A 25,286-nucleotide genomic window follows, 5' to 3' on the forward strand; every position below is an offset into this window, starting at 1 on the left:
GTGTTGAAATACGATATGGAAAGGCAAGATTTTTACAAAGATACCTTTTAAATATAGCTGCAATTAAAACTCTGTGTATTTAAAATGACATTGTTTCCCTTTTTTCCCCCCCTCAGCATAGGGCTACTTTCAAATTTGAATCAACAGATGAAGATAAAAGAAAGGTAAGCCTTGGTGTTACCGTGTGTGTGTGTGGGGAGAGGGTATGTGTGTGTTTCATTCATGGACTTTCTAAACAGTGAACTTGTTTTTATCTGATGATTGTTTAGTTTTTGGTTTCCTTTCAGTTTGTTTTTAGGAACTGAGAAAAAGACAAGTACCAAGGTTAGTATGGATTACACACAACTTTCTCCTGTTCCATCTCCACAGGGCCATTACGCTTGCGTAAATCAGGGGAATGGGAACAGTTCAAAGGGGACTCTCTCCATATCTTCTCTCCTCCAGAGCTTGACTTTATTTGGTAATAGACCTATAGATTGCCCAAAACGTGTTGTTGATGTTGTGAAACTTGGCTTTGGCTTAAGTTTTGGGAAAGCAGCTGTTGATGCTGCTGCCCCTCAACTACACGTTGTTCCTGTACTGGCAGTTATTTGTGTTGTCAGCAATTGTCTCGGTCACTGACTTAACAGGCATAGAGAAAAATGGGAGTCAAGAGACTTGCCAGTAGATGAGTTATTACAAGAAAGGGTGCATCTGAGATATGGTCATATAATGTTATGTTTGCCGGTTGGGGTTGCCTGTGGTTGCTTTACTTAGCTGATTAGAGCATGATGCTAAAGGAGAAGGCTACCAATTCCCCACGAGCATTTTGCTCAGCCCCATACATCTATCCCTGACCTTACAAATGTCAAGACCCAAGTGAGAGGGCATGATTGAGTGTAAACCTATCACTGCTGCTGAAAAAATAGCTTAAATCCAGTACTTTGTTGGAAGTGGTTTGATAATACCTTGAAATCATCCCTTTATTTACCTCCACCCCTACCTAATGTCTGCATTTTGCACATTTTACCTCTTAAGATTCCTTTAGTACTCTCTCCCCTTAATCCCCGCCCTAATGCAAGCCTTCGTCTGAGTTCTGTACCAGTTTCCTAATCGTTCTTTTTCCAGTTATATGCCCTTTCAGTCCATTGTCCATAATTCTAAAACAATATGATCTTGTCACTTCCATCCTTAAAACTCTTGAGTGACTTCCTTTGCCTAGAGAATAAGGTCAAGTATCTTAACATGGTATACTACATGTGCAGTGATCTGATCTCTGCCCACTTTTGCAGCCTATTGCTTACTATTCTGTTGTATTTTGTGCTTTAGCAATATGCTTCAGCTGTATATACATACACATCCCTTCTGTTTCTTACTTCCTAACTTTGTATATTTTGTTTTCTACCTAGAATGCCCTCTCTTTCTTGTATACCTCTTCCTCTTTTTACCTGGTTAATTCTTACTCAGCTCTAGGAGCACCTCCTTCAGGAAGCCTCCTCTAGCATTCTGTCAGGGCGAAGTACCTCTCCAGTGTTCCCATAAAATTCTATGTATATCTCTAACACTATACTTATATGTTGTCTCTTAATTATATATTGACATTTCTCATTGTTACACCCTGCAAACTCTAATGATAGATACTGTTATATATCTTTATATCCTTGACATCTAGAGTGCCCAGCACATAATAGGTACTCAAAAAGTATTTATTGAATGAGTGACATGGGGTATAAACTTTGGAGGTTAAACATTTTCTTTTGGATTTGAACAATGTAAACAAGACTAGAGTACATTGTAGAATGGATTCTCAACTAGAGATACGCTGTTTGGAGAGCGTTTTCAAGATAGGCCTACTCAGGCCTGACTCCTTATCTCCTAAGTCAGAATTTGGGAGGTGGAATCCAGGCATGTATATTTTTATAAATGATCTTCAGGAAATAAGTACTCACATTTGGTGGCAGTGCAAAATGGCCACAATTCCTATGGAACAGAAACTGGCACTATCTACCAAAATTATAGATGCATTTTGCCCTTTGACCAAGCAATGTCACTTTTAGAAATCTATTTTGTGGATAGGTAGAACCAGGTAAGCAAAGCTTCATTGAAGCACTATACATAATAGCAAATGATTAGAAGCAAACAAGTCTCCAGAAATCAGGGAGTATTTGAAGAACTAGGGTGCATCTGCATAATGGAATATTATGATGTAGGAAAGAGAGGAAGAAGGGGAGGGGGAGAAGGAGAGAGACAGGTATGTGTTAATGGGACAGAGAGTTAAGTGGGAAAAAAGCAAGGTGTTAACCTATTTTTTTACACACTCATGATAGGTATTCAGGTGAGGGAGGCAGCTACTATTTTGATTTTATTTGAGAGAATCCATACTATATCTGTTGATTCATTGTGTCTTGGGGCTCTGACACTAGAATCTTTGATAGTACTTTTACTGGTCTAAATAAGTACATTAGGTGGTGCTTGGGTGGCTCAGTCATTAAGCATCCGACTCTTGATTTCAGCTCAGGTTACGATCTCAGGGTCTGTGAGATTGAGCCCCTAGTCAGGCTCTGTGCTGACAGTGTGGAGCCTGCTTGGGATTCTCTCTCTCCCTGTCTCTCAGCCCCTCCCCTTCCTGTGCACATCAAGGGGAGGGGTGTGGGGAACTCTCTCAAAATAAATAAACTTTAAAAATAAGTAAGTAAGTACATTAAGACAGGGATTCCCCCCATTTCATATAAGTTTCAGTTGAGGGAGAATAATTTCCCACTCAGTTGTTAATAAAGCATGTGTATTTTCTGTAAGATAGTAGCAACACCTAACATTTCAAAGTATTGTCTTTTACTGCCTGCTAGGTCTTTGGAGACAGTAACTCCTATACTCCTGTTATTTGCAGTGATAGTGTGTAGATTTCTGCTTCCTGGGAGGTCTGATAATAAACAAATCCAGGGGCCCCCCCGGGTGGCTCAGTCGGTTGGGCATCCGCCTTCAGTTTGGGTCATGATTTTGCAGTGGCAAGATGGATCCCTGTTTAGGCCTCTGTGCTGACAGCTCAGAGCCTGGAGCCTGCTTCAGATTCTGTGTCTCCCTCTCTCTCTCTCTGCCCCTCCCCCACACATGTGCTCGCTCGCTCTTTCTCTCTCAAAAATAAATAAGCATTAAAAAAAAATTTTTTTTAATCCAATTAGGGACCTAGCTAGCTATGGCAGAGCGTAGGTAAAGAAAATCATTTTAGTCTCCAAGCGTTAAAATCATTAGTGACTTTTTCATGTCTAAGGCCCTAAAAACTTGAAATGCTCTAAAGGATCCACATCCTAACAGCTTTTTAGGTTCTCAGTGTAGAGAGACATAGACTAGTAGGCATGCCTCCACATTAACCCTGGAGGAACTCAAGTTACTGTCCAGTTTGTTTTGCTGCCCTAGTTCTCTTTTCCTCTTTCCTAAGCATGTCTCTGGAGCCTTCTGCCAACAGCTTTTTGGTAATAGCAGCATGCCTTTCGATAAACTACAGGTGCTGTCTTCCTGAAAAACGCAATACCTTTCGTCTGAAAACTTTTATGACAACTTAGAAGTAAATGTAAGGGAACAGACAGAGCCTCTCAAAAAATAAAACTTGGTTATAATGACCTTTTTAAGAAATGGTTATATATTAATGATCCTTAGACCTAATTGCTAACACTTATGTAGTGTTTGCATTTTTACAAAGATTTGCTTTGCAACAGTAATGCACTAATGCTGTAAGTATGGTGTGAATATCACCATCCCTATTTTATGGATAAGAAAACTGGGGCTTACATTAATGATACCTTGCTAACACTCCCGTGACTAGTAAGTAGTGGATCCTCAAATAGAGAATAGATTTTCTGACTGTATATTTCAGAAGGTTTGAAATTATGACTCAATACCTTGTTTTATCTCTTATTTAATTCTTTGAGACACCATTTAGGCAACTAGACTTAAATTGGAAAGTAGCAAAGAAAATTAGCAAAAAAGGAGTGCTTAAGATTTTCCAGAGAAGTAAAGTCAGATACAACTGTTATATTTTACATATAATGTAAATAGTTCCAGGTGCATGTGGATCATTGTATATTTGGTTATAAGCATCTGTACTTATTGAAGTATTTGCATTCCTTCCTCTACCTCTAGGCTGTGGTTGTTTATTTGCACATAAACAAATATATCAATCATGCAAATAGGTAGGATGGGGGGAAGTATGATGAATAATCTGAAATTTACATCAGAGGAAATGAAAGCTCTTATACTGGCTTCTAAAACACAACTGATCTCAAGTCCAATAGAGTGCTAATTGCAATAAATGTTGAAAAATACATGTCATAAAATGAGTAAAAGAATTGCAGCTCTTTTACCTGAAAGATAAGAATACAGCTGTATCAAATGTGGAAAACCTCAGTTGTTGTTTGAGATAAATCTTTGTGTATATAGTGATTTTCCTTAAAAGAGTGAAGTTGAAAATAGCCAGATTTCAAGCATTTATGTCATTAGCTTTAAATTCACACAGATAAGCCCATTTTCTATAATGGCAGAGGATAATTGCTGAGTTGAGAACTCTTTGAGAACAAGAACTCTGGCTTAGTTTTGTTTATATTTTCAGCCCCCAACACTGCATGTGGCATAAAATAGGCACCTGTAGTAAACACCTGTTAAATAAATGGAGGGAACTTGGAGATTGAGTAGAGGCCAGAATTCCTGTTACTTGTACAATATTGTTTGACTTTGAATTTGATATTCTCCTAATTATACAGCAGAATCTCAATGTAATGTTTAACGTGAAAAAAAATGGATATAAAAGTATTTATACAGGATGATCACAGTCATGCAAAAGTAATAAAAACTGTTCAAAGAAAAATGACTATAAAGAAATTTGCTAAATGGTGGCTATCTGATTTTTCTTTCCCTGTTCTGTATTTTAAACTTTTTTCTTGTTTATTGTAGATGACATTTTTCTTTCCCTATTCTGTATTTTAAACTTTTCTATTATAGATTATAATGATTTAATAACATGATAATTATAGGAGCGCCTGAGTGGCTCAGTTGGTTAAGTGTCTGACTTCGTTTCTTGTCATGATCTTGCAGTCTGTGGGTTCAAGCCCTGTGTCAGACTCTTTGCTGACAGCTCAGAGCCTGGAGCCTGCTTCAGATTCTGTGTCTCCCTCTCTCTCTGCCCCTCACCTGCTCACACCCTGTCTCTCTCTCAAAAATAAACAAACATTTAAAAAAATAGATGTTATTAAATATAAATAAAAAATAAAATATAAAATATGTTATAATTATATAACATATGTTATATATCCTTCTATAGTAATGTGATTAGTGGCATAAGCAAAGACCAATAGATACTTTTTTTGAAATCATTTATTTTCTATAAAATTGAGCATTCTTGATTATCTTATATATTCCTTTGGAGGGGAACATAAAAAAATGTTACTGGTTTGGAAATAATATTGCTTGTGGAGCCAGTTTATGGTATGAAATAAATTTATATGAACATGAAAGTTCATTCCATCATTTGAGATTTTCTTCTTTTTACTTCACCCACCCCAGACTTGGATGTACTTGGCATATTAGTAGAGATCTCTGTAGTCTACAAATAATTTTTCAGTAATTCCTGTGTGCCAAGTCCTGTGTTAGACTTTGGTTGCTAAATTGGCTATTTGCCTATGGTGTGTGGTTTGGCACTTTCTCAGCTACAGATGCATAGATTGCCATTGTAGACTCTAGAAAATGAGCAGGTAAATTTCCATATTAGAGTCCCCTAAGGAAAATGTACCAAGATAGAACCAGCAGTTCTATACTGTGAATCCCTGCTTAGGAATAGCTCAAGGTATGGATGCTTGTTCTGAAAGTCCTTTACACTTATTTTAGTTACTTGAAATTGTTAAACTCCCCAGTTTTCACTAAAGCAGAATGAGCTTTGTATGCCCTGTAAATTTGACTCAAATTTTGATGTCTCACCTTAGGGAATACTTTGATACATGATGCAAGCACAGTTCTTATTTAGAAGACAGTAACTTTAAAGATAATCATTTTCAACATCTTGATTTCTTTAAAACTCTCTCACACACACAACCAAAAGCATCCTAAACCTTTTACTTTTCAAAGTTCCTGTCCAGCTGGAATCTGGCATAAAACTTTACTAGAAGGGCTGAATTGTATCATAGACCAGGGTGAATGCCTCATAGTAGTTCAAAATAATTTAAACTTCTTTTCAGACTCCTTTTTTTATTTTAGATGTTTGCCAAGGCATTGAAAGACTAAATGTAGGGAGAAAGAACAAAACAGCTCTTCTGACTTAGCAAGCCATAGATGTGGCAGCCCATACATGATCTTTGGATCATTTTTTGAGATTTATTTCTCAGAATAATAATAATATCTCCAATTTGGACTTAAGAGTTTCAGATTCATTTTCTCTTACCAGAAAAACTCATCCAGAAGTTCCACTTCCAGTGATGACAGTGTGAGGAGTTCTACAGACCTGTTTCCCACTAAAATGGGTGACTATTATTTTTTAAAAAACAACCATTTAAAGTCCCTGGAAATAGTCCACAGAGCATACAGTCATTGAAGAAATATTCAAGAAAATTTACTAAAACTTAGTAAGAAAAGTGAAAGTCTGTGGTATTTAAACTGAGACCTGCTCCCTCCCTACCTCCTATTAGCTGAGCAAGATGGAAACTGTCCTCTAAACTGATGCATTCAAGAATATAGAGCTCCCTCTTTCCTCTTTTTTCAGGTAGAAGGCTGTCTTCCCAGTAGAGATGTACGATTAACATTTCTCATCCTGCCCTTGCTACCTGTTGCTGAGACTAAATTCTAGGTGAGGGCAGCTGAGAGGTAGGGTCCCCCCTCCTTTAACCCGGCCCACACTCACAGGACAGAGTCTATACAATGGATATGGCACCACTGAAAATAGAGGCGCCCCATTTGCCCTTGGCCTTGGCTTGTGGGATGTAGATTCTACTCTGGGAGAGGCAAGCTGAGGATAACTGGGGTTGCTGCTCCCCTATCCCCTCAAATCAGCTCCCAAGGAGGTGTCACCCAGGGAAAAGCATGACATTGTCTTTGTCCCGGCATCAGAACCAGGACTCCAAAATTTTACCCAGAGGAACAAGCAGATCTTACAACAGAGATCTCTGAATCTCTCCCCAAAGGAACCAACATCATTTGCAACAGAGTGTGAAGTTCATGCCTAAGGGTGCGGGTTGTGGAGAAAGGAGGAATTGGAGGGAGATTGATAGATTCATTGGACATATAGGCTAGCCAGAAGATGGGCTAGTTTTCTAGAGAGAAAAGGAGAAAGAAACAGCTGGGAGGAACCCTCCTGTGGTTAGAACAAACCTTAAATACTGACCTCAGAGACTGTCCCTTCAAAGGACCCCTAATAGATTGGTTCAGTTTGTGGAACAATTTATGCCCAGGGCATTGTTGAAGACAGTAGGTCAATCAGCTGGTAGTTAGTGGAACTTAGCCAGCTGGGTGTGGTCAGGAAAAAGAAGGTCAAAGAGAGGCCAGCCAAAGCCACTGTCATTTTAGGATGACTGTGGCATAACCAAGGGTGAGCCCCCTGAAGAGGAACATCTGTAGAGAAGGAGGGGAAGAATATACTGAACTAAAGTAATTCATCTAGTCATGGAGTAAATAAGCAAATAGCAATAGCAAGTTTTGGAGGGTATGGGCAGTATCCAGGGTTGCTACTATATATTATATAAAATGTCATTTCCAAGAAAAATATGAGACGTGAAGAAACAGGAAAGAATGACCTACACACTGGGGGAAAAAGCAGGTGACAGAAACTGTGAGAATGACCAGTTGAGTTTAATAGACAAAGACTTAAAAGTAGCCATTATATTCAGAGAACTAAAGGAAGCCATGATTTAACAATAATGCAAGGGTTGATAACAATGTCCCATCAAATGAAGAATATGAGTAGAAAGATAGAAATTGTTAAAAGGAAAAAGAAGAACCAAATGGATATTTTGGAGTTGAAAGGTACAATAAAATACAATAACTGCAATAAAAATTCACTAATGGGGCTCTACATTTGAGTGAGACTGTCAGAAGAAAGAATAATTTGGTGATTATATCAATAGAGAGTACACAAGGTAAAGAACAGAGAAAAAAATAGTAAGGAAAAGTAAAGCAAGATTCAGAGAAATATGGGACACCATGAATGTACCAACAGATATATGATGGAAGTACCAGGAGAGGAGAGGAGAGAAGAGAATGAAGAAAAAATGTTAAAAGAAATGATGGCTGAAAACTTCGCAAATTTATTGGAAAACAACCTACACATCCAGGAAGCTTAATAATTCTGAGCAGGATAAAGTTAAAGAGATCCACAAACAGGTACATCATACTAAAAATGCTAAAAGCCAAAGACAAGGAGAAAATCTTGCAAGCAACAAGAGAAAAAGGACTCATCATTTACAAGGGAACCTCTACAAAACATACAGCTGACTTCCCAAAAACCTGTAGGCCAGAGGCAGTGGGATAACTTATTCAAATAGCTCAAATTAGAAACTCAACCAAGAATTCTATTACCAACAGAGCTTTCTTTTAATAATGCAAGGGAGATAAAGACATTTCCAGATAAATGAAAAACTGAAAGAATTTGTTCCAGACCTACCTTACAAGAATACCAAAAGTGCTTTAGATTGAAAACAGGTGATCCCAAACTGCAATTTGAATTTACAAAAAGCACTGGTAAAGGTAATTATGTAATTGTAAAAGACAATATAAGTGCATATATTTCTCCTTTCTTAACTGATTTTAAAAGCATTTATATAAAAAATATGTGTGTGTATGTATATATGTGTATATATACACATATGATGTATTGTTGAGCCAATAACATACAGAAATGTAACACATTTGCCAAAAAAGCACAAAGGTGGATGAGAACAAAGCTGTATTAGACTAAGGAAATGACTCTAGATAGTAATTCAGATCCTTAAGAACAAATCAAGAGAAGCAGAAATTATAAGTAATAAAGCTAATGTAACAAAAGCTATAAGTATATGCTCGTTTTCCTTTCTCCCCAGAGTGTTTAAGAGACAAGATTATATAAAGTAGTAATAGTTATCTTAACGTATTCTTGGGTTTGCAACATTCATACATATATATATAACAATAATGCCACAAAAAGGGGAAAGGAATAGCATCATATAGAAATAATGTTTCTGTATCTCATTGGAATTAAGTTAATCCGGAGCTGATTCTGATAAGATGTGTATGCTAACTAAGCCCTTGAGAACAACTAAGGAAATTCTGACTCAACTCAGTTTTTAGGAAAACCACAAAGGATTGTTTAAAGAAGTTGAATAGAATCTAAATAAATGAGAAGACATCTCATGCCCACGGATTGGAAGACTGACTTTTGCTAAAATGGCAGTACTTCCCATATTGATCTACAGATTTAATGCATTACCTTTAGAATCCCAGGTAGCTTCTTTGTAGAAATTGACAAGCCAATTCTAAAATTCATATGGAATTGAAAGGGATTCAGAATAGCCAGAATAATCTTGAACAAACTTGGCTTACAATTCCCGATTTCAAAATATACTACCAAGCAACAGTATTCAAGACACTGTAGTACTGGCATGAGGATAGATTAAATATAAATATATGTATATAGAGGTGTATTTTTGACAATGGTGCCAAGATCCTTGTCAAAAAGGGTCTAATTTTTGACAAAGGTGCCAAGACCATTCAGTGAGGAAAGAACAGTCATTTAACAAATGATGCTGTGACAGCTAGTTAGTCCCATATAAAAGAATGTAGTTAAACCTTTGCCTCACACTGTATACAAAAGTTAACTCACTAGAGGTGCCTGGGTGACTCAATTGGTTGAGCCTCCAACTCTTGATTTCTGTTCAGGTCATGATCTCATAGTTGTGAGATTGAGCTCTATGTCGGTCCCAGCACTGGGCGTGGAGCCTGCTTGGGATTCTCTCTCCTCCCCTCTCTCTGTCCCTCCCCTGCTTGCACTTTTTCTCTCTCAAAATAAATACATAAATGTTAAAAAAAGAAAAAAAAAAAGAAAGTGAAAAGACAACCTACAGGATGGGAGATAATATTTTCAAATCATATTTCCGGTACAAGACTTCTATCTAGACTATATAAAGAACTCAATAATAAAAAGACAACCCAATTCATAATGGGCAAAGGATCTAAATACACGTTTTCCCAAAGATATGCAATTGCCAGTAAACACATGAAGTAACTTGACATCATTAATCATTAGGGAAATGCAAATTAAAGCCACAGTGAGATTAAAGTTCACACTCACTGGTATGGCTAGAATAAAAAAAAAAAAACAGATAATAACAAGTATTGGCAAGGATGTGGAGAAATCAGAATGCTCATACCTTACTGGTGGGAATGTAAAATTGTGCAGCCATTTTGGAAAACAGTCTGGCAGTTCCTCAAAAGGTTGAACTCAGCAATTGTACTCCTAGGTATCTACACTAAAGAAATGAAGATATATGTCTACACAAAAACTCGTATGTGAATGTTTATGGTAGCATTATTCATAATAGCCAAAAGGTATAAACAACTCAAATATTTATCGATTTATGAATGAATAAACAAAACGTGTTAACTATACAATGAAATATTATTCTGCCGAAAATTAAAGAATAAAGAAATTGATAAGTGCTACAACATGGATAAACCTTGAACCCATTACGCTAAGTGAAAGAAGCCAGACACAAAGGCCACATAATATATGATTCCATTTATATGAAATGTCTAAAATAGATCTGAAGAAACAGAGAGTAGATTAGTTGTTACCTAGGGGCTAGTGGGAGAGGGGAATGGGGAGTTGCTACTAATGAGTATTGGATTTTTTGGGGGTGGGTAATGAGAATGTTCTAAAATTACACAGTGTGACTATACTAAAAACCAATGAGTATATGCTTTTAACAGGGTGAACTTTATGATACATGAGTTATATCTCAGTAAAGCTTGTTAGTAAATACAATAGGTAACATACACTACGTGTCCGTCATCATTCCAAGCAGTGTATGAAATATTAACACGTTTAATCCTCACAACAAGTCTATATAGTAGGTACTGTGGTTTTGCTTTACAGATGAGGAAACTAAGTCATACAGGAAATAACTTGCCTAAACTAGTGAAGTCTAAGGCTATGATTCAAGCCCATGCAGTCTGGCTCCAAACTCCTGTTCACCGTACTGCCATTTATTAATAATTGAATCAACCTGTTGTACAGCTTATGAATTGATTGTATTCAGTTTATAATTTTAGGCATCTAAAGTTTGAGATTTGATGCAGAGCATAAACAAAGCTTTGACACTGAGCTAATTATCAGCATGGACAGTAAACAGAAGAGCATGCTTTGCAGTGTGACTACATAGGATAGCCAGTGAGGATATGTAGTGTCAGCTCTCCATAAGCAGTGCAGTACTTGACCATAGGAGTTAGTTAGGCATGTTGCAGATTTTTTTTTTTTTTGGATTCCTATGATTATTATGATTATTTATTTTTTGCCAAAAATGTACGGTTTCTTTTTCTCAGCATTTAGCTCTTCCTTACAAAGTTTGATCATGTACTAAGGAAAAGGGAGAACATGTATGTATATCTTTGACTAATTAAACTCTTATCTTAGGGACATGGAAGAGTTACTGACTGTACAGACATCTCTAATGTTCCCAACTTCCCCATTTATAGATGAAAAACTGAGAAGTTGACTTGCCCAAAGTCACAATTAATGAATGGAAGAGCTAGGACTCAACCCAGGGCCTCCGTCTCTTTCTCTGCCTTCAGGGATCATATTTGCAGGAAATTCACAGGGAACTCACAGTGTAGTAAAGGGCACCAAGTATCTTCCAGTATAGTGATTCCTTCTAACATATCTTGCACAAAGGGACATCACACTCTGAAATACTTTCAGTAATGGGAAGCTCACAGCAGCCACTCTGTTGTCAGATAGCTTTAATTAGAAAGCTTTTACGTGTATGAACTCCTTTAAGTCGGCTTTGGTTGATCCTCTTACCTTACCCATATCCCTCTCTGTCTCTACCTTTGTCCACTGTTTTGCTTGTCTTCCTACTTCCTTTCTGCCACTCCATCTCTATCATTTCCTATTGCCTAACACTCATATTTATCAAAAAGCTTTCTCTGGCTGAATTCTCTGTAGTTTATTTCTTCAGTCTCTTAATATAACTTTAAATTGCTATACATTGAAATACACTTACATTCCTTATTCATTCATTTTACATGTTCAGTCTTCCTAATATTATAAATAACTTGAGTCATGTGCTTTTTAACTCCCCAACCCAAAATAGACTTCTTGTCACTTAGAATTTATTTCTCTTGAATAATTTGCATGTACTTGAATTTTAAGTTGGGAACATTTTGAGTTGTGTGCCTGTATGGGGGCTGAGCACACAAGTGCTAAGTAATGGGTACTATAGATTCCAAGTGAACATCATAGAATTGATAAAATTAATACATAATTGCAATGATATTTTTATAGCATCAGCATTTTCCTTTTTCAAGTGGCTTTGCCATTAAAACACATACAAATAAAAATTTCCTAGCCGTATTGTGCCTATGTAGAGTATGCCTGTTAATGTTTCTTGATCTGTTTGTCCATCTGGCCATCTTTATGATGTAAGATGCATTAGCCTCTACTCTATCCCAAGCTAAAGATTTTTAAATATATAATCTCACTTAATATTTATAAGCCCTAAATGTTATTCCTATTTTTAGAGATGAGGAAATGAGACACAAGTGATTTCAAGAAATTTGCCCAAGATCACATAACCACAAGGGGCAAAGCTAGTGCTTAAAGCCAGGTGCTTTTCTCACTTCAATTGTACAGTCCTCAATAAGTAACATATAAAGTGAATTACATCTTACAATATGTTTTTTTCAGATGCTCTCTATATTAAATAATTAAAATAGCCCTGTGACACAGGTATATTTTTATCTTACATATGAGGAAATTTAGCCTCAGATAGATTAAGAAAATTGCTCCAGATCCAAATTCAGAAAATAGTAGAGCTAGGGACTAGAGGGAATCTAAATAGTCTGTTCTGTGCTTTTCTTGCTGTATCGCTAGTGTCTTCTTGTGCCTTTGAGGATCCCTAAAATCTCACAACTGTCTCATTGGGACAACTTAACTTCCCTCTTGTCCCTGTTCTCAGCTATATTATTCTGCTCTGGCTGCTGTTAACAGAATGCCATAGACTGGTGGCTTAATCAGCAAAATTTATTTCTCACGGTTTTAGAGGCTAAGAAGTCCAAGATCAGGATGCCAGCAGATTTCATCCTGAGGCCTTTTCTCTTGCTTGTAAATGGCTGTCATCTCACTGTGTGCTCACATGATCTCTTTGTGCCGAGAGGGGTAGAGGGAAAGTGTGAGTGAGCTAGCTCTCCAGGGTCTCTTCTTTCAAAGGCACTAATCCCATTGGACTAGCGCCCCTCCCTAATGACCTCATCTAACCCTAATTACCTCCCCAAAGGCCCATTTCCAAATACCAACATATTGGTGGTTAGAGCTTCAACATCTGAATTTAACGGGGACACAAACATCATGGTAAACATCAGCTTACCATCAGAGCCCCTGACTATCTTCTGTCACCTGGGACATTAGAGCTGGGAACTAGATTCAGAGATAGAGTAACTAGTACAGACTGAATAGTTGAGTGTTGTGGGGTAGATGGCATTGGAGACAAAGCAGGGAAATCCTAAAGAGACTATATAGGAAAGACTTGGATAAACTTTTAGGCAAAAAGGCAAAGGAGCTATAGAGATCTGTAGGACCTTGATCTGTATTAGCCACTAAGATACCAGGTATGTGTTGTAATAGTGTCCATCTTCCAGCCTTGTTAGTATACTGCGTGATCAAACTATAGCTTATGTTAAGAATTCACTAAAGATTAATGAGATAATGAGCCCTTCTTTGGTAAATTATAATAAACAACAAATGATACTTCTGTATTTGCTGATATATTAACTTAAAATACTAAACTATATTTTAATAGGAGAAAAAGGCTTTCTGAAAAAAAAAGACTCTTAAATAGTAAGAGAAGCAGAGTTGGCTGGTACTGTATTTGAAGAGAAATAAAAAGTTTTGACATGCCCATTTCTGCCCTCAGTTGAGAAAGGATGGGCAGCGGATTTTGTGAGTTTTCATTTGCACCTAAGCAGTCTTTGCTATCCCTTAATGAACTCCTGATGATGCAACATGTCTTTCTCAGGACTGCTAATTAGCAAACAAACTTGAGCCAAACTTACATAATTGTTGTTCGTCTGCACTTTCTCTTCAATATTTTTGGCAAGATTACCATGGTATAGAACATAGCCAGAAGGATTGTCTTACTGAAAAATGTACATGTGGAGTAAGGTAAACTAGAGGTGAAATTTAGGAAGTGAGATAAACCTTATTCACAAGGACAGTATCCATTACATAAAAAGTGAGAACTACCATCACTTCCCATACTACAAGCAGGGAAAAGAAACCCACAAGTGTATAGAAATAATAGTAAGTTAAATATCATATAGACCCAGCTGCATGAGTATTCATTTAGAAAATTTAATCTTTATCTTTTTATAAAGAAATTCTAAATTTGACCTTCAGAATCCTTTCTCCAACCTTTACTAAAAACCCAGGTTAGAATTCTGGCAGTGAGTCAGTGATTGTTTAACATTTTTGTAAAATACAAATTTTTAATAGGTCTATCTTGTAGAACTGACAACATTGTTCTGTTAATTATAGTAAGCTTATTTTAGAATTTAATACCTCTCTGTCTTTCTCTGTCTTGCATGCGCGCGCGCACACACACACACACACACACACACACACACACACACGCTGTACAGAGAGGGCAAAAGTTTAGAACTATCAGATTTAGGTGGCTGACCTTCAAGTCCAGTTATGAACTAAAATTAGATCCCTGTGGAATATATATCTAGTGACATCCATCAGAGGAGAGAGTAGGCACAACCTTGAGAGGCCAGGGAAGTATCATTCAATGGATCCTGCCTTAGCTACAATATTCCTCTTATATCTTATTTTTTAATCTCAAAAATTCATGTGACTTTTTGTATTGTGAGTTTTAATGTATTTACTTTCATGTAGAAATTCTTCCCCACCCTGCCCCCACTAAATCTTTTAGTAACCAGTGGTTAAAGAGGATGTACTAGGATTGCCCTGTGACTTTAAGTATCCCTGGCACTGTGCCACATCTCCCAGATGAATGTGCATAGTCTATTTTAAGAGCAGGGTCCTATCCCATCACTATAGGAGCACTGGTTGGAGCAAGAGCATAAATCAAACATGTGGCTAATGTTGTGGACATAATGGACAAAAAGTGTGGTGGGCAGGAGTCCATTCTTATTAAAGAGAGAGTAGTAGACTCTGAGAATAGGTATTCAGTTCCGTGAAAATAGAAGAACAGAAACATTAAATAATAATAAAAAAGTGATAATAAGTAGAACCATGTTTAAGGACTTAAGTCTGTTCATTTAAGGAGAAAAAAAAATCAGTCCTCAGTAATTCCTTTCACAGGCCTAGCTTAACCCTGAATTGCTTTCAAAGTTGGAACACCCATTTTTGCTTTATTTCTTACACATCACCAGATGCCAGTAGAATGAAAAGATAGCACAGAATGCTAGAACGGGAAACTCAGATTCTTACCTGAGGGTAAGAATCTGAGTTTCCCGTTCTAGCATTCTGTGCTATCTTAGGCAAATAGTTTAGCCTCCCTGGGAGTCAGTTTTCATGTCTGTAAAATAAAAGAAATACTCCCAAGTCCTGAGTATATTATTAGGTTTGGGGTTTTTAAAAATTTTTTTTTAATCTTTATTTATTTTTGAGACAGAAACAGAGTGTGAGCAGGGGAGGAACAGAGAGAGAGGGAGATACAAAATCCAAAGCAGGCTCCAGGCCCTGAACTGTCAGCACAGAGCCAGATGTGGGGCTCGAACTCATGAACTGTGAGATCATGACCCAAACTGAGGTCGGACGCTTGCTTAACTGACTGAGCCACCCAGGTGCCCCTATTAGGTATTATTTTTTAAAAGGATTCTGTGGTCAAACAAATAAAGGAAATAGCAGTTTTAAAAAATTAAACAGGTTTATTTTCCATAGTACATCTGAGAATCTTTAATACTTTAATAAGCTTTATAAGTTTCTCAGACTTACTCTCCCCAATATCTACTTTTTTATAGCACCTTTTGCAACTGCTAGTACTTGTTATTATTAAATAGTCACTATAGCCCTTTCTAACTCTTAATATTCTGATTCTGTAAATTACACTCATTTTGTTTGGCTCTTCAGCTGTTTTCTGGCCTGTAGTTATCATTGGGTTACTGCCACGTTGAACTCTGTGCCTGTGCTGTGTGTGTACCCTGCCCCTCTCCAGCTCAAACTGGAAAGTTATTGCATTTTCCTGTTTCTTATAAATAAAACAGACATTCGTGCATGTCTTTGGCAATGTTCACTTTCTCTGTTCACTATTGTTTCATTTTGATTTAATTATTCAATTATCGCCCCATTTTTATTCTAAATTAATATATAAATCTTTACTTGAATTTCCCAAATAATAGTAAAGACTTTTAAAAGTCTCAGCTCATTACATCCTTTTGATAAACCCTGATGTTGAAGAGAAAACTAGATGTCAAACCTACATATAGGCATATTATTTTAATCATAAAAACAAGCCTCCTTCAAGATAGTACTGTTGGCTGAGATCTTTAATTATAGGTCTTGTTCTTGGAAGTGTACAATTTTAGGTCTTACTATGTACCAACATCTTATTTACTAAAACAACACCATAATACGTATTATCCCCATTTTAAACATAATGAAACTAAAGCTCAGAAAAATCAAGTAACTTCCTAGATCTCGCAGGTAAAAAATACAGCAAAGTGAAGACTGACTCTGGAAGTCATATTCTTTATTATAGCATGTAGCCTTTTACTAAAGTATATGGTAATGCATTGTAGTTATGATGTTAAATAACATTTATTGGGTATTTATTTTATCTGAGAACAGCACATGCACACTGTCTCATTTAATTCCCCCAACAACCCTATGAGTAGGTACCATCATACCCATGTTACAGATAAGGAAATTTAAAAACATGACCAATTTATTAAAAATCACACAAATAAGTGGCACCTAGGAATTAAGCCCAGAACTTTAATGGCCTATGTGGACATAAAACTCTGTGTTTAGCATATAGTGCTTTGAAGATGTTGCACTTCGTATATATGTTTGTAAGTACATATTCAACATATTTGACAGCATCTTTGTACCTGTGGAAGAAAAAGAAATATATCAGACAAATCCTGCCCGCCCAAAACTGATGAAAGAGATAAGAACTCTCCATAAATATAATTCAAGGTCAGAGGTGTTAAGTGCTATAAAAGTGGTAGAGATAGAAGAGGTTATTTCTAAGCTTACAAAGATGACATTTGCCTTGAAGAAACAAATTATTTCGGAAGGTCAGGGTTTAAGAAGACATGCTATGTACAGGAAGTAACATGAGAAAAGGCACATATGTTCACATAGATAGTAGAGAGTAGGTTTCTCAGCCCAGATCAAGGATAATGTGACAGTAAATTGAGTGTGAGTTTTAGAAAGGTGGATATATGTTGGAGGAGGATCTGACCCCTTCCTAGATAATGAGTTTAGATGTATTTTATTTGAGGTGTCCACTGTGGGGCGATTAAAGAGAAAGGTCTACCAAGCAGTATCATTTTCTTTTTGCTGCCAGCTTTAGAAAATGGGTTCCCTATCTCCTGAATGATTAAGACCTCTGTCAACCAAGTTGTCCAAGTTAGAAATCTGAGACATTCCTTGTCTCCTCTTTCTTCTCCACCCTGATGACCACTCCACCAATCATCCAGTCAGTTCTACTTCCTTAAAATCTCTTAGCTTTCCTTTTTTTTTTTTTTTTTAAGTCGGCTCAATGCCCAATGTGGGGCTTGAACTCATGACCCCAAGATCAGGAGTCACATGCTGTACCAACTGAGCCAGCCAGATGCCCCTCACAGTCTCTTAGCTTTCTACTTCTCTGCTTAGTTCACATAACCATCATTTCTCATCTCATTAACTTTTTCTGGTTCTGTCCCATTTCTTGTGCATTCTCCATGTTACCATCAGAATGATAATTTCTTTTTTTTAATATGAAATTTATTGTCAAATTGGTTTCCATACAGCACCCAGTGCTCATCCCAAAAGGTGCCCTCCTCAATACCCATCACCCATCCTCCCCTCCCTCCCACCCCCCATCAACCCTCAGTTTGTTCTCAGTTTTTAACAGTCTCTTATTAACCTCTTTTTTTTCTTCCCCTCCCCCATGGACTTCTGTTAAGTTTCTCAAGATCCACATAAGAGTGAAAACATATGGTATCTGTCTTTCTCTGTATGACTTATTTCACTTAGCATAACACTCTCCAGTTCCATCCACGTTGCTACAAAAGGCCATATTTCATTCTTTCTCATTGCCATGTATTCCATTGTGTGTGTAAACCACAATTTCTTTATCCATTCATCAGTTGATGGCCATTTAGGCTCTTTCCATAATTTGGCCATTGTTGAGAGTGCTGCTATAAACATTGGGGTACAAAGCTTCTGCACAGCAAAGGAAATAGTCAACAAAACTAAAAGGCAACCAATAGAATGGGAAAAGATATTTGCAAATGACATATCAGACAAAGGGCTAGTATCCAAAATCTATAAAGAGCTCACCAAACTCCACACCCGAAAAACAAATAATCCAGTGAAGAAATGGGCAGAAAACATGAATAGACACTTCTCTAAAGTAGACATCCAGATGGCCAACAGGTACATGAAAAGATGCTCAACATCACTCCTCATCAGAGAAATATAAATCAAAACCACACTCAGATATCGCCTCACCCCAGTCAGAGTGGCTAAAATGAACAAATCAGGAGACTATAGATGCTGGAGAGGATGTAGAGAAACGGGAACCCTCTTGCACTGTTGGTGGGAATGCAAACTGGTGCAGCCACTCTGGAAAACAGTGTAGAGGTTCCTCAAAAAATTAAAACTAGACCTACCCTATGACCCAGCAATAGCACTGCTAGGAATTTATCCAAAGGATACAGGAGTGCTGATGCATAGGGGCCCTTGTACCCCAATGTTTATAGCAGAATGATAATTTCAAAGCACAATCTAATGTCATCCCCCTGCTTAATACCTTGTAATAAGTTCCCCATTTCCCTCTGGATTAATTCCAACTCTTTATTCTCTTCATCATACAGACATGGACTAGTATATCCTCTCTTTAAAAAAAAAAAAAGGAAAAGAAAAATAAACGACCTCTCTTTATCTTATAGTTGCTCTTATTACCATTCAATTTCTGTTTCTTCTTTTTTTTAATATATGAAATTTATTGTCAAATTGGTTTCCATACAACACCCAGTGCTCATCCCAAAAGGTGCCCTCCTCAATACCCATCACCCACCCTCCCCTCCCTCCCACCCCCCATCAACCCTCAGTTTGTTCTCAGTTTTTAACAGTCTCTTATGCTTTGGCTCCCTCCCACTCTAACCTCTTTTTTTTTTTTTTCCTTCTCCTCCCCCATGGGTTTCTGTTAAGTTTCTCAGGATCCACATAAGAGTGAAACCATATGGTATCTGTCTTTCTCTGTATGGCTTATTTCACTTAGCATCACACTCTCCAGTTCCATCCACGTTGCTACAGAAGGCCATATTTCATTCTTTCTCATTGCCACGTAGTATTCCATTGTGTATATAAACCACAATTTCTTTATCCATTCATCAGTTGATGGACATTTAGGCTCTTTCCATAATTTGGCTATTGTTGAGAGTGCTGCTATAAACATTGGGGTACAAGTGCCCCTAGGCATCAGTACTCCTGTATCCCTTGGATAAATTCCTAGCAGTGCTATTGCTGGGTCATAGGGTAGGTCTAGTTTTAATTTTCTGAGGAATCTCCACACTGCTTTCCAGAGCGGCTGCACCAATTTGCATTCCCACCAACAGTGCAAGAGGGTTCCCGTTTCTCCACATCCTCTCCAGCATCTATAGTCTCCTGATTTGTTCATTTTGGCCACTCTGACTGGCGTGAGGTGATATCTGAGTGTGGTTTTGATTTGTATTTCCCTGATATCTCTGTTTCTTTATAGTCACATCTTGAAAGGTATGTACGTCTGTCTGCACATTCTCATTTCCCAAATACTATGTAGAAACTGCTTTTATCAAGGTCACTGGTGATCTAGCATTGCCAAATCCTTATACTACTTGATCTTTCATCAGCATTGGAAACAATTGACTACTCCCTCTATAAAATATTTTCTTTCCTGTATTGTCTTCCAGAGCACCACACTCCTAAATTTCCTCTTGCTTCCAGCTGTAACTCTTAATCTCTTTTATCAAGTTCTCCTCCTCCCAGCCTCTAAGTGGTGGCATTTTTCATGGCTCTATCATCTTCCTTCTATTTTCTATGTATTTTACCGTAGGCAATCTATTCCTGTAGCTCCAAGCACCTTTACTCATAGAGAAGATGTAGCCCTGATGGCTGCTTAGGGCTTCAGCCACATATTCAACTTTGTACTTGACATCTCTGTGGGCATTGCAAACTTAATGTGTCTATACATAATTTTCCCCAAAACCTGTTTGTCAAAAATACATATCAAATCCATCTACCTTTCTCTCTCTCTGCTGCTTCCATTCTAGTTGAAGCTGTATTTGTTCCCTTCCAATCCATTTTCCACACAGCAGCCAGTGTGGTTTTCTTTTCTTTTTTCTTCTTATGTTTATTTTTGAAAGAGAGAACGAGCTGGGGAGGGGCAGGGAGAGAGGGGGACAGAGGATCCCAAGCAGGCTCGGCGCTGACAGCAGAGAGACCTGATGTGGGGCTCGAACCCTCGACCGGTGAGATCATGACCGGAGCCAAAGTCTGACACCTAACTGACTGAGCCCCCCAGATGCCCCAGGCAGTGTGATTTTCTAAAAAGTTTTAATTGGGTTGTATGTCTCCTTTGCTTAAACTCCTTTAGTGACTTTTCATAGCATTTAAAGTCTAATCTCCTTATCATGGACTGTAAACCTCCACGTGGTCTGGTGCCAGGTTATTCTCCAGTTACATCTCAGAGCACTGCCACTAACATCACCCACCCTGGCTTTCAAGACCTTAAGCACACCAGACTCTGCCAGCAGTGCTCTTTCTTTGCACATTTAGCACCTTCTCACCATCAGAACTTGGCTTAAATACCACTTTAAAATGGATCCTTTCTCCAGTGATTTTCTATCATACCATCCTGTTCATTTCTCTTATAACACTTTAATTTTTTGTTTGTGTTCCCCATTAGACTGTCATCCCCATAACACATAATAGAATAATGTTTGTTTTGTTCACCACTGTACACCTCTCACATTACACAGTGCCTTGAATATAGTGGGCATTCAAGTACTGTTAAATGATTGAATGGAAATTGAATGTGTACATTTCACATCTCGCCTTAGATGTCACTTCCTTAAGAAATCTTTCCCTGAGTTGGTCTGTATCCCTCCCATAAGTTGGATTAGGTGCCTTAGATTTGTATTACCATAGTTTTTTACACTTAAATCAGTGATTCTCACTGGGAAGTGATTTTATTCCCCAAGAGACATTTGGCAGTTTCTGGAGACACTTTATATATGTATATATATATGTGTGTGTGTGTGTATGTGTGTGTGTATATATACATATATATATACATGTGTGTGTGTATATATATATATATATATAATTGTCAAATTGGCTTCCATACAACACCCAATGCTCATCCCAACAAGTGTCCTCCTCATTGCCCATCACCCACTTTCCCCTCTCCCCTATTCCCCATCAACCCTCAGTTTGTTCTCTGTATTTAAGAGTCTTTTATGGTTTGCCTCCCTCCCTCTCTGTTTATAACTTTTCTTTTTCTCCCTTCCCTTCCCCCATGGTCTTCTGTTAAGTTTCTCAAGATCCACATATGAGTGAAAACATATGGTATCTGTCTTTCTCTGCCTGACTTATTTCACTCAGCATAATACCCTCCAGTTCCGTCCACGTTGCTGCAAATGGCAGGATTTCATTCTTTCTCATTGCCAAGTAGTATTCCATTGTATATATAAACCACATCTTCTTTTTTTTTTTTAATTTTTTTTTAAAGTTTTTTTTTTTTTTTTAATTTATTTTTGAGACAGAGAGAGACAGAGCATGAACAGGGGAGGGTCAGAGAGAGGGAGACACAGAATCCGAACAGGCTCCAGGCTGTGAGCTGTCAGCACAGAGCCCAACGCGGGGCTCGAACTCATGGACCGCGAGATCATGACCTGAGCCGAAGTCGGCCGCTTAATCGACTGAGCCACCCAGGTGCCCCAAACCACATCTTCTTTATCCATTCATCAGTTGATGGACATTTAGGCTCTTTCCATATTTTGGCTATTGTTGAAAGCACCGCTATAAACATTGGGGTACAAGTACCCCTATGCATCAGCACTCCTGTATTCCTTGGGTAAATTTCTAGCAGTGCTATTGCTGGGTCATAGGGTAGATCTATTTTTAATTTTTTGAGGAACCTCCACACTGTTTTTCAGAGTGGCTGCACCAGTTTGCATTCCCACCAACAGTGCAAGAGGGTTCCTGTTTCTCCACATCCTTGCCAGCATCTGTAGTCATAGAGACACTTTTGATTGCTGTATTAGATAGTGGTAGTGAGGGGGTGTTACTGGTATCTAGTGGGTGGGGGCCAATGATGCTATTAAATTTCTTATACATATCCTGAGAGAATTATGTAGTCCAAAAGGTCAGTAGTGCTAAGGCTGAAAACTTCTGGCTTAGACCTATCAGAGCACTTATCACACTAATCCATGGCTTGTATTTCTTTGTAAATGCTCCCCCATTCGATTTTAATTTGCTTAGAAGCTTGCTATTGGCTACCCAGTACCAAGGATTTTACCTTGGATTTATTAGATACTTGGTGTCTTCTTGAATGAATGAATGAATGAATGAATGAATAGGTAAACAAATGAATATATAAACCAGCCATAGCACAACTAGGCTAACTTGGACTAACTTTTAGTATTAGTTATAGAGAGTAGTTGCTTCGTCATTTAGGTGAAATATAACTTTTGTTACTTATGGAATGCTGGCATAAGAGGTTCTGTATGAGATATCGATGAGACATTGTATTTCAAAGGTGCATTTTATTTAAATTTAAAGCTAACCTGATGCAACAAAGGGACCCCAAGATAGAAGTGGTTTGAGGAATATTGGTGTTTTATTACCTTTTCAAGTGATAGTTCTGAGGTGATCCGATCTGGTTAGGTAGGTGAATAACTCTGCTCTGTAAATTTATTCAGTTGCCCTGTTTTCCTTCTGAGTTTCCAAGTCATGCTTCACTATCTCAGCATTGTCCTAGCATATACTGGGCTGCCACTTCCAAGTTCTGGGCTACAGAATAGGACAAGAAAGTAGAGAAAGAATGCTCACTGTCTTAAAGACCCAAACCCAGAAATGGCTTGCAACGTGTTCACATACATTCCATTGGCAAGAGCTGAGTCATATGGTCATATGGCCTCAGAGCAGGTGAGGAATGTGTCATAGGTAGGCATTCGTGGGTCTTGCCACACTTCTGTTACTATATCTGAAGGGGAGAATGGATTTTGGTGGACACTGATAATAGTTTTTCAATATAGTGTTCAGCAATTAAACTAAATCTTAGATAAGCATGTTTATGAGACAGTCCCTCATTACCATGGGATCTGAGTTAGTTTTACTACTTTTGTTATATAGTTCAAGAAAATTTATACAGTATAAAATGCATTCTCTAGAACAGTGCTCCTTAAATTCCTTATGGTGAAGGGCCAAGGTTTTTGTTTGTTTGTTAATTTTTCCCTAATTTGCAGTAGACCAGTGCTTCCATAAAATACAATAAAAATGAAACATTAAAAGAGATAACCACATCCTTTAATAGTCACAGCAAAGTCGGATTACTATAAATGTTTCTAAATGCAAACTCAATTTTTTTATACCTATTTTCAGTTTGTGTACCTATCTCAATGCAGTCCAGTTACAGTTTGTGAACTGGCATCAATCTGTAGACACGTTTGAGTAGCACTTATATGTCGGGTTGCCAGAGTATAGGAAACTATTATGTCTGTATTTTTTTTTAAATTTTTTAAATGTTTATTTATTCTTGAGAGAGAGAGAGACAGAGTGTGAGTTGGGGAGGGGCAAAGAGAGGAGACAATCCAAAGTGGGCTCCGGGCTCTGAGCTGTCAGCACAGAGCCCAATGTGGGGCTCAAACTCACAAACTGTGAGATCATGACCTGAGCTGAAGTTGGATGCTTAACTGACTGAGCCACTCAGGTACCCCCTATTTTGTCTGTATTTTGAGCAAAGACTCTTTTTTATGTATAAAATTTGACTTTTAATTTCTTAATATTTTTAGAAATCACCTTTTAAAACAGTATATAAATCATGATAGATCATTTGAATGTTCATCTATGCTTTATAGCATGTTCTGCTTACTTCATAGCAAAAGCCAAAGCTGATCTTAGTTTTACAGATTCATAGTGAAGAGCTTATCATCCTGGAGCTGGAAGAAGGTTGCCTTAGGAACTCTTAATGCATGATATAGATGAAGAAAGAGGCCAAATAGAGTGACATACTCAAGATCATATTTTTAATAAATGAGAGAACGCTGTGGTACAATCATTGACATGAAGTGGAAATCACATTGGAGTCAGATAATCTGGATTAAGTCCTGGCCTTCTACTTCTTAGTTAAGTGTCCTTAGACAATAGTTTAGGTAAGTGTCTAGTGAGCATTTCTTACATTGAAGAACATATATAAGAAGTTTTTTGTACACTTACAAAACCACCCATTATGAAACCACTCCTTTTGATGCTAATAAGTCCACTGCTCTTTCTGGATTCTGCTATATTTCATGGTAGAGGCTTACTGAGAACAGAAGTCATTTAATATAACTGCATCTATTTAAAATTATTTATATAAGGATTCTGTAGCAATGTGGAAAAATGCTAATAATTAAATTAAAAATTAAAAAGTCAGGAAACAAAATATATACACGTTATGATTGTAATTCTGTGTTAAAGTAATATGCATATGTTACTGATAATCAAGTAGATTGACTAAGAATAAATACTTCTGTCTCCTGCATTATAAAATATACCCGCTAGGGGTGCCTGGGTGGCTCAGTCAGTTAAATGTCCAAGTCTTAATTTCAGCTCAGGTCATCATCACACAGTTGTGAGTCCTGCATCGGGCTCCATGCTGGGCATG

The 25,286-nt window shown here is 37.6% G+C and overlaps 1 protein-coding gene across 5 annotated transcripts in view; it reads left to right on the top strand.

Moving 5' to 3' along the window:
- The window catches only part of RIC8B (RIC8 guanine nucleotide exchange factor B), a 103,403-nt gene that overhangs the window by 9,092 nt on the left and 69,025 nt on the right, over positions 1-25,286 (top strand). For all 5 annotated transcript variants that reach the window (XR_006220204.1, XR_006220205.1, XR_006220206.1 and 2 more), the window contains exon 2: positions 117-164. Coding sequence is in view for 2 of the 5 variants with exons in the window: in XM_042993095.1 (XP_042849029.1) it covers positions 117-164 (48 nt within the window). In the remaining 3 variants the exon portion in view is untranslated. The remainder of the gene's footprint in view (positions 1-116; positions 165-25,286) is intronic.

The sequence above is a fragment of the Panthera tigris genome, chromosome B4 (genome assembly GCF_018350195.1).
Source record: "Panthera tigris isolate Pti1 chromosome B4, P.tigris_Pti1_mat1.1, whole genome shotgun sequence".
Taxonomy (NCBI): Eukaryota; Metazoa; Chordata; class Mammalia; order Carnivora; family Felidae; genus Panthera; species Panthera tigris.